Source organism: Lampetra planeri, unplaced genomic scaffold, assembly GCF_965212315.1.
Source record: "Lampetra planeri unplaced genomic scaffold, kcLamPlan1.2.h2 scaffold_858, whole genome shotgun sequence".
NCBI lineage: Eukaryota > Metazoa > Chordata > Hyperoartia > Petromyzontiformes > Petromyzontidae > Lampetra > Lampetra planeri.
This window is the reverse complement of record NW_027615680.1, coordinates 1-13215: the sequence shown is the minus strand read 5'-3', so window position 1 is coordinate 13215 and position 13215 is coordinate 1. Positions and strand designations below refer to the sequence as shown.

The window sequence follows — 13215 nt, the reverse complement described above, 5'->3', positions numbered from 1 at the left end:
TGTCTGTGTAGGTGTGTGTCTATGTAGATGTGTCTATATCTGTGTGTATGTCTGTGTCTATGTAGGTGTGTGTGTAGGTGTGTGTCTATGTAGGTGTGTGTCTATGTAGATGTGTCTATATCTGTGTGTATGTCTGTGTCTATGTAGGTGTGTGTGTAGGTGTGTGTCTATGTAGGTGTGTGTCTAGGTGTGTGTCTATGTAGATGTGTCTATCTCTGTGTGTGTGTCTGTGTAGGAGTGTCTGTGTAGGTGTGTGTGTCTATGTAGATGTGTCTATATCTGTGTGTGTGTGTCTGTGTAGGTGTGTGTGTGTCTATGTAGATGTGTCTATCTCTGTGTGTCTCTCTGTGGCGCAGGACAAAATGCCTGAGGTTCGGCAAAGTTCATTTGCTCTGCTGGGAGATCTCACCAAGGCCTGTTTCCAACATGTGAAGCCTTGCATCGGTGAGTCACTCACCCACTCACTCACCCACTCACTCACTCACACACTCACCCACTCACTCACCCACTCACTCACTCACCCACTCACTCACCCACACACTCACTCACTCACCTACACACTCACCCACACACTCACCCACACACTCACTCACTCACCTACACACCCACTCACTCACTCACCCACTCACTCACTCACCCACTCACCCACTCACTCACCCACACACTCACTCACCCACACACTCACCCACTCACTCACCCACTCACTCACTCACCCACACACTCACCCACACGCTCACCTACTCACCCACACACTCACCTACACACTCACCCACACACTCACCCACTCACTCACCCACACGCTCACCCACACGCTCACCCACACACTCACCCACACACTCACCTACACACTCACCCACACACTCACCTACACACTCACCTACTCACCCACACACTCACCTACACACTCACCCACACACTCACCCACTCACTCACCCACACGCTCACCCACACGCTCACCCACACACTCACCCACACACTCACCTACACACTCACCTACACACTCACCCACTCACTCACCTACACACTCACCCACACACTCACCCACACACTCACCCACACACTCACCTACACACTCACCTACTCACTCACCTACACACTCACCCACTCTCACCTACACACTCACCCACACACTCACCCACACACTCACCCACACACTCACCCACACACTCACCCACTCACCCACACACTCACCCACTCACTCATCTACACACTCACCTACACACTCACCCACTCACCTACACACTCACCCACTCACCCACACACTCACTCACCCACACACTCACCCACTCACACACTCACCCACACACTCACCCACTCACCTACACACTCACCCACTCACCCACACACTCACTCACCCACACACTCACCCACTCACTCACTCACACACTCACCCACACACTCACCCACACACTCACCCACTCACTCATCTACACACTCACCCACACACTCACCCACTCACTCACCCACACACTCACCCACACACTCACCCACTCACTCACCCACTCACTCACTCACCCACACACTCACCCACACACTCACCCACTCACTCATCTACACACTCACCCACACGCTCACCTACACACTCACCCACTCACTCACCCACACACTCACCCACACACTCACCCACTCACTCACCCACTCACTCACTCACCCACACACTCACCCACACACTCACCCACTCACTCATCTACACACTCACCCACTCACTCACTCACCCACACACTCACCCACACACTCACCCACACGCTCACCTACTCACCCACACACTCACCCACACACTCACCTACACACTCACCCACTCACCCACTCACTCACCTACACACTCACCCACTCACCCACACACTCACCCACACACTCACCCACACACTCACTCACCTACACACTCACCTACACACTCACCCACACACTCACCCACTCACTCACCCACACACTCACTCACCTACACACTCACCTACACACTCACCCACACACTCACCCACACACTCACCCACACACTCACCCACACGCTCACCTACTCACTCACCTACACACTCACCACTCACCCACACACTCACCCACACACTCACCCACACGCTCACCTACTCACTCACCCACACACTCACCTACTCACCCACACACTCACCTACACACTCACCCACACACTCACCCACACACTCACCTACTCACTCACCCACACACTCACCCACTCACTCATCTACACACTCACCACTCACCTACACACTCACCCACACACTCACCCACACACTCACTCACTCACCTACACACTCACCCACTCACCCACACACTCACTCACCTACACACTCACCTACACACTCACCCACACACTCACCTACTCACTCACCCACACACTCACCCACTCACTCACCTACACACTCACCCACTCACTCACTCACCTACACACTCACCCACACACTCACCCACACACTCACCCACACACTCACCCACACGCTCACCCACACACTCACTCACTCACCTACACACTCACCCACTCACTCATCTACACACTCACCCACACGCTCACCACACACTCACCCACACGCTCACCCACACACTCACTCACTCACCTACACACTCACCCACTCACTCACCTACACACTCACCCACACACTCACCCACACACTCACCCACACGCTCACCCACACACTCACTCACTCACCTACACACTCACCCACTCACCCACACACTCACTCACCTACACACTCACCTACACACTCACCCACACACTCACCCACACGCTCACCCACACACTCATCTACACGCTCACCTACTCACCACACACTCACCCACACACTCACCTACTCACCCACACACTCACCCACACACTCACCTACTCACTCACTCACTCACCTACACACTCACCCACACACTCACCCACACACTCACCCACACGCTCACCTACTCACCCACACACTCACCCACACACTCACCTACACACTCACTCACTCACCTACACACTCACCCACACACTCACCCACACACTCACCCACACGCTCACCTACTCACCCACACACTCACCCACACACTCACCTACTCACTCACCCACTCACCCACACACTCACCTACACACTCACCCACTCACCTACACACTCACCCACACACTCACCCACACACTCACCCACACGCTCACCCACTCACTCATCTACACGCTCACCTACACACTCACCCACTCACCTACACACTCACCCACACACTCACCTACACACTCACTCACTCACACACTCACCCACACACTCACCCACACACTCACCCACACGCTCACCTACTCACCCACACACTCACCTACTCACTCACCCACTCACCCACACACTCACCTACACACTCACCCACTCACCCACACACTCACTCACCTACACACTCACCCACACACTCACCCACACACTCACCCACACGCTCACCCACTCACCCACACACTCACCTACACACTCACCCACTCACCCACACACTCACTCACCTACACACTCACCCACACACTCACCCACACACTCACCCACACGCTCACCCACTCACCCACACACTCACTCACCTACACACTCACCTACACACTCACCTACACACTCACCCACTCACCCACACACTCACTCACCTACACACTCACCCACACACTCACCCACACACTCACCCACACGCTCACCCACTCACCCACACACTCACTCACCTACACACTCACCTACACACTCACCCACTCACCCACACACTCACTCACCTACACACTCACCCACACACTCACCCACACACTCACCCACACGCTCACCCACTCACCCACACACTCACTCACCTACACACTCACCCACACACTCACCCACACACTCACTCACCTACACACTCACCTACACACTCACCCACTCACCCACACACTCACTCACCTACACACTCACCTACACACTCACCTACACACTCACCCACTCACCCACACACTCACTCACCTACACACTCACCTACACACTCACCCACTCACCTACACACTCACCCACACACTCACCCACACACTCACCTACACACTCACCCACACACTCACCTACTCACCCACACACTCACCTACTCACTCACCTACTCACCCACACACTCACCTACTCACTCACCTACTCACCCACTCACCTACACACTCACTCACTCACCTACACACTCACCCACACACTCACCCACACGCTCACCTACTCACCCACACACTCACCTACTCACTCACCTACTCACCCACTCACCTACACACTCACCTACACACTCACCCACTCACCCACACACTCACTCACTCACCTACACACTCACCCACACACTCACCCACACACTCACCCACACACTCACCTACTCACTCACCCACTCACCCACACACTCACTCACCTACACACTCACCTACTCACTCACCCACACACTCACCTACTCACTCACCCACACACTCACCCACTCACTCATCTACACACTTACCCACTCACCCACACACTCACCCACTCACCCACACACTCACCTACTCACCCACACACTCACTCACCCACACACTCACCCACTCACTCACCTACACACTCACCCACTCACCCACACACTCACCTACTCACCCACACACTCACCTACTCACTCACCACACACTCACCCACACACTCACCCACTCACTCATCTACACACTCACCCACACACTCACCTACCCACTCACCCACACACTCAGCTACTCACCCACACACTCACCCACACACTCACCCACACACTCACCCACACACTCACCTACCCACTCACCCACACACTCAGCTACTCACCCACACACTCACCCACACATAGACACTCACTCAGTCACTCACACACTCACCCACTCACCTACACACTCACCTACACACCTATACATTCACTCACCCACACACTCACCCACACACTCACCTACACACTCACCCACTCACCCACACACTCACCCACTCACCTACACACTCACCCACACACTCACCCACACACTCACCTACACACTCACCCACTCACCCACACACTCACCCACTCACCTACACACTCACCCACACACTCACCCACACACTCACCTACACACTCACCCACTCACCCACACACTCACCCACTCATCTACACACTCACCTACACACTCACCCACACACTCACCCACACACTCACCCACACACTCACCCACTCATCTACACACTCACCTACACACTCACCCACACACTCACCTACACACTCACCCACTCACCCACACACTCACCTACACACTCACCCACACACTCACCCACTCATCTACACACTCACCCACACACTCACCTACACACTCACCTCCACACTCACCCACACACTCACCCACACACTCACCTACACACTCACCTACACACTCACCCACACACTCACCTACACACTCACCTCCACACTCACCCACTCTACACACTCACCCACTCACCTACACACTCACCTACACACTCACCCCACACTCACCTCCACACACTCACCCACTCACCTACACACTCACCTACACACTCACCTCCACACTCACCCACTCATCTACACACTCACCCACTCACCTACACACTCACCCACACACTCACCCACTCACCTACACACTCACCTACACACTCACCCACACACTCACCCACACACTCACCCACTCACCTACACACTCACCCACACACTCACCCACACACTCACCCACACACTCACCTACACACTCATCCACACACTCACCCACTCACCCACACACTCACCCACTCACTCACCCACACACTCACCCACTCACCTACACACTCACCCACTCATCTACACACTCACCTACACACTCACCCACTCACCTACACACTCACCTACACACTCACCTACACACTCACCCACTCACCTACACACTCACCCACTCACCTACACACTCACCTACACACTCACCCACACACTCACCCACTCATCTACACACTCACCTACACACTCACCTACACACTCACCCACTCACCTACACACTCACCTACACACTCACCTACACACTCACCTACTCACTCACCCACTCACCTACACACTCACCTACACACTCACCTACACACTCACCCACTCACCTACACACTCACCTACACACTCACCTACACACTCACCCACTCACCCACTCACTCACCCACACACTCACCTACACACTCACCTACTCACTCACCCACTCACCTACACACTCACCTACACACTCACCTACACACTCACCCACTCACCTACACACTCACCTACACACTCACCTACACACTCACCCACTCATCTTACACACTCACCCACTCACCTACACACTCACCCACTCACCTACACACTCACCCACTCACCTACACACTCACCCACACACTCACCCACACACTCACCCACACACTCACCTACTCACTCACCCACTCACTCACTCACCTACACACTCACCCACACACTCACCCACACACTCACCCACACACTCACCTACTCACTCACCCACTCACCCACACACTCACTCACCTACACACTCACCTACTCACTCACCCACACACTCACCTACTCACTCACCCACACACTCACCCACTCACTCACCTACACACTCACCTACACACTCACCCACTCACCCACACACTCACCCACTCACCCACACACTCACCTACTCACCCACACACTCACCTACACACTCACCTACACACTCACCCACTCACCCACACACTCACTCACCCACACACTCACCCACTCACTCACCTACCCACTCACCTACTCACCCACACACTCACTCACCCACACACTCACCCACTCACTCACCCACACACTCACCCACACACTCACCTACCCACTCACCTACTCACCCACACACTCACTCACCCACACACTCACCCACTCACTCATCTACACACTCACCTACACACTCACCCACTCACCCACACACTCACCTACTCACTCACCCACACACTCACCCACACACTCACCCACTCACTCATCTACACACTCACCCACACACTCACCCACACACTCACCTACCCACTCACCCACACACTCAGCTACTCACCCACACACTCACCCACACACTCACCCACACACTCACCTACTCACCCACACACTCACACCCACACATAGACACTCACTCAGTCACTCACTCACTTACACACTCACCCACTCACCTACACACTCACCTACACACTCACCTCCACACTCACCCACTCACCTACACACCTATACATTCACTCACCCACACACTCACCACCACTCACCTCACTCTACACACTCACCCACTCACCCACACACTCACCACCACCTCACACTCACCACACACTCACACACACACCACTCACCTACACCTCACCCACTCACCCACACACTCACCCACTCACCTACACACTCACCCACACACTCACCCACACACTCACCTACACACTCACCCACTCACCCACACACTCACCCACTCATCTACACACTCACCTACACACTCACCCACACACTCACCCACACACTCACCTACACACTCACCCACACACTCACCCACTCACTCACCCACACACTCACCCACACACTCACCCACACACTCACCCCACTCACCCACACACTCACCCACTCACCTACACACTCACCCACACACTCACCCACACACTCACCTACACACTCACCCACTCACCCACACACTCACCTACACACTCACCCACTCACCCACACACTCACCCACTCATCTACACACTCACCCACACACTCACCTACACACTCACCTCCACACTCACCCACACACTCACCCACACACTCACCTACACACTCACCTACACACTCACCCACTCATCTACACACTCACCCACTCACCTACACACTCACCTACACACTCACCCACACACTCACCCACACACTCACCCACTCACCTACACACTCACCTACACACTCACCCACACACTCACCCACACACTCACCCACTCACCTACACACTCACCTACACACTCACCTCCACACTCACCCACTCACCTACACACTCACTCACCTACACACTCACCCACTCACCTACACACTCACCCACACACTCACACACTCACCCACACACTCACCCACACACTCACCCACACACTCACCTACACACTCACCCACTCACTCACCTACACACTCACCTACACACTCACCTACACACTCACCTACACACTCACCCACTCATCTACACACTCACCTACTCACTCACCCACACACTCACCCACACACTCACCTACTCACCTACACACTCACCCACACACTCACCCACTCATCTACACACTCACCTACACACTCACCCACACACTCACCCACACACTCACCCACACACTCACCCACTCACCTACACACTCACCCACACACTCACCCACTCATCTACACACTCACCTACACACTCACCCACACACTCACCCACACACTCACCCACACACTCACCCACTCATCTACACACTCACCCACACACTCACCTACACACTCACCCACTCATCTACACACTCACCCACACACTCACCCACACACTCACCCACACACTCACCCACACACTCACCCACACACTCACCCACACGCTCACCCACTCACCCACACACTCACTCACCTACACACTCACCCACACACTCACCCACTCACCCACACACTCACTCACCTACACACTCACCCACACACTCACCCACACACTCACCCACTCGCTCATCTACACGCTCACCTACACACTCACCTACACACTCACTCACTCACCTACACACTCACCCACACACTCACCTACACACTCACTCACTCACCTACACACTCACCCACACACTCACCTACACACTCACCCACTCACCTACACACTCACCCACACACTCACCTACACACTCACTCACTCACCTACACACTCACCCACACACTCACCCACACACTCACCTACACACTCACTCACTCACCTACACACTCACCCACACACTCACCCACACACTCACCCACACGCTCACCTACTCACCCACACACTCACCTACTCACTCACTCACTCACCTACACACTCACCCACACACTCACCCACACGCTCACCTACTCACCCACACACTCACCTACTCACTCACCCACTCACCCACACACTCACCTACACACTCACCCACTCACCCACACACTCACTCACCTACACACTCACCCACTCACTCACCTACACACTCACCTACACACTCACCCACTCACCCACACACTCACCTACACACTCACCCACACACTCACCCACACACTCACCCACACACTCACTCACCTACACACTCACCTACACACTCACCCACTCACCCACACACTCACTCACCTACACACTCACCTACACACTCACCCACACACTCACCCACTCACCCACACACTCACTCACCTACACACTCACATACTCACCCACACACTCACCCACACACTCACCCACTCACCCACACACTCACTCACCTACACACTCACCTACACACTCACCCACTCACCCACACACTCACCCACACACTCACCCACACGCTCACCCACTCACCCACACACTCACTCACCTACACACTCACCTACACACTCACCCACTCACCCACACACTCACTCACCTACACACTCACCCACACACTCACCCACACACTCACCCACACACTCACCCACACGCTCACCCACTCACCCACACACTCACTCACCTACACACTCACCCACACACTCACCCACCTACACACTCACCTACACACTCACCTACACACTCACCCACTCACCCACACACTCACTCACCTACACACTCACCTACACACTCACCCACTCACCTACACACTCACCCACACACTCACCCACACACTCACCTACACACTCACCCACACACTCACCTACTCACCCACACACTCACCTACTCACTCACCTACTCACCCACACACTCACCTACTCACTCACCTACTCACCCACTCACCTACACACTCACCTACTCACCTACACACTCACCTACTCACTCACCTACTCACCCACACACTCACCCACTCACTCACCCACACACTCACCCACACACTCACCCACTCACCCACACACTCACTCACTCACCTACACACTCACCCACACACTCACCCACACACTCACCCACACGCTCATCTACTCACTCACCTACTCACCCACTCACCTACACACTCACCTACACACTCACCCACTCACCCACACACTCACTCACTCACCCACTCATTTACACACTCACCTACACACTCACCCACTCACCCACACACTCACTCACTCACCCACTCATTTACACACTCACCTACACACTCACCCACACACTCACCCACACACTCACCCACACACTCACCTACTCACTCACCCACACACTCACCCACACACTCACCCACTCACTCATTTACACACTCACCTACACACTCACCCACTCACCCACACACTCACCTACTCACCCACACACTCACCTACTCACTCACCCACACACTCACCCACTCACTCATCTACACACTCACCTACACACTCACCCACACACTCACCCACACACTCCCTACCCACTCACCCACCCACTCACTCACCCACCCACTCACTCACCCACTCTCACTCACTCACCCACACTCACTCACTCACCCACTCTCACTCACTCACCCACTCTCACTCACTCGCTCACCCACTCTCACTCACCCACTCTCACCCACTCACCCACTCTCACTCACTCACCCACACTCACTCACTCACCCACTCTCACTCACTCGCTCACCCACTCGCTCACTCACTCGCTCACCCACTCGCTCACTCACGTGATGGTGATGTGGTGATGGTCATGTGGTGATGGTGGTCTTAGTTGTCATGGTAGTGATGGTGATGATGTTAGTGATGGTGATGATGGTAGTTATGTCAGTGATGGTGATGATGATGTTAGTGATGGTAGTGATGGTGATGATGATGGTAGTGATGGTGATGATGATTTTAGTGATGGTAGTGATGTTAGTGATGGTGATGGTGGCGGTTGTGGTGATGGTCATGTTAGTGATGGTAGTGATGATGGTGAGTGGGTGGGTGGGTGAGTGGGTGAGTGGGTGGGTGAGTGGGTGGGTGAGTGGGTGGGTGAGTGGGTGAGTGGGTGGGTGAGTGGGTGGGTGGGTGGGTGAGTGGGTGGGTGGGTGGGTGAGTGGGTGGGTGAGTGGGTGAGTGGGTGGGTGAGTGGGTGGGTGAGTGGGTGAGTGAGTGGGTGAGTGGGTGGGTGAGTGGGTGGGTGGGTGAGTGGGTGGGTGAGTGGGTGGGTGAGTGGGTGAGTGGGTGGGTGAGTGGGTGGGTGGGTGGGTGAGTGGGTGGGTGGGTGGGTGGGTGGGTGGGTGGGTGAGTGGGTTGGTGGGTGGGTGAGTGGGTGGGTGAGTGAGTGGGTGAATAGATGGGTGGGTGAGCGGGTGAGTGGGTGGGTGAGTGAGCGGGTGAGTGGGTGGGTGAGTGAGTGTGTGAGTGGGTGAGTGAGTGAGTGTGCGAGTGGGTGAGTGAGTGTGCGAGTGGGTGAGTGAGTGTGCGAGTGGGTGAGTGAGTGTGCGAGTGAGTGGGTGAGTGGGTGGGTGAGTGGGTGGGTGGGTGAGTGGGTGGGTGAGTGGGTGGGTGAGTGGGTGAGTGGGTGGGTGAGTGGGTGGGTGGGTGGGTGGGTGGGTGAGTGGGTGGGTGGGTGGGTGGGTGAGTGGGTTGGTGGGTGGGTGAGTGGGTGGGTGAGTGAGTGGGTGAATAGATGGGTGGGTGAGCGGGTGAGTGGGTGGGTGAGTGAGCGGGTGAGTGGGTGGGTGAGTGAGTGTGTGAGTGGGTGAGTGAGTGAGTGTGCGAGTGGGTGAGTGAGTGAGTGTGCGAGTGGGTGAGTGAGTCTGCGAGTGGGTGAGTGAGTGTGCGAGTGGGCGAGTGAGTGGGTGAGTGTGCAAGTGAGTGGGTGAGTGAGTGGGTGGGTGACTGAGTGTGTGAGTGGGTGGGTGACTGAGTGTGCGAGTGAGTGGGTGAGTGAGTCTGCGAGTGGGTGAGTGAGTGTGCGAGTGGGCGAGTGAGTGGGTGAGTGGGTGACTGAGTGTGCGAGTGGGTGAGTGAGTGTGCGAGTGGGCGAGTGAGTGGGTGAGTAGCCAGTGAACTATCGCTAACCCGGCTATCACTCTGTGTGATGCAGCGGACTTCATGCCGATTCTGGGCACGAACCTGAACCCGGAGTTCATTTCGGTCTGCAACAACGCGATCTGGGCTATCGGGGAGATCTCTATACAGATGGGTGAGTTCCTCACCCACACACTCACCCACACGCTCACCTACTCACTCGCCTACACGCTCACCTACTCACCTACACACTCGCCTACACACTCACCTACTCGCTCACCTACTCAACTACACACTCACCTACTCAACTACACACTCACCTACACACCTACACACTCACTCACTCACCTACACGCTCACCTACTCAACTACACACTCACCTACACACTCACCTACACACTCACCCACACGCTCACCTACACACTCAGTCACACACTCAGTCACACACTCACCTACTCACCTAAACACTCACCCACATGCTCACCTACACACTCACCTACACACTCACCTACACACTCACCTACACACTTAGACACTCACTCAGTCACTCACCCACACTCTCACCTACACACTCACATACTCACCTACACACTCACCTACACACTCACATACTCACCTACACACTCAGTCACACACTCACCCACACACTCACCTACACACTCACCTACTCACCTACACACTCAGTCACACACTCACCTACACACTCACCTACACACTCACCTACTCACTCACCCACTCACTCACCCACACGCTCACCTACACTCACCTACACACTCACCTACACACTCACCTACTCACCTACACGCTCACCTACACACTCACATACTCACCTACACACTCACCTACACACTCACCTACTCACCTACACACTCACCTACACACTCACATACTCACCTACACACTCACCTACACACTCACCTACTCACCTACACACTCACCTACACACTCAGTCACACACTCACCTACACACTCACCTACTCACCTAAACACTCACCTACTCACTCACCCACATGCTCACCTACACACTCACCCACACACTCACCTACACACTCACCTACTCACCTACACTCTCACCTACACACTCACATACTCACCTACACACTCACCCACACACTCACCTACACACTCACCTACTCACCTACACACTCACCTACTCACCTACACACTCACCCACACACTCACCCACACACTCACCTACACACTCACCTACTCACCTACACACTCACCCACACACTCACCTACTCACCTACACACTCACCTACACACTCACCTACTCACCTACACACTCACCTA

The 13215-nt window shown here is 55.0% G+C and overlaps 1 protein-coding gene across 1 annotated transcript in view; it reads left to right on the top strand.

The window, feature by feature from the left end:
• Positions 1 to 12349, top strand: part of LOC144742110 (transportin-1-like) — a gene marked incomplete at its 3' end in the record, with an annotated part of 34867 nt that extends 22518 nt beyond the window's left edge. Inside the window, exons 8-9 of the mRNA XM_078624607.1 lie at positions 357 to 444; positions 11999 to 12349. Of these exons, the coding sequence (XP_078480733.1) occupies positions 357 to 444; positions 11999 to 12349 (439 nt within the window). The remainder of the gene's footprint in view (positions 1 to 356; positions 445 to 11998) is intronic.
• Positions 12350 to 13215: the final 866 nt, after the last annotated feature.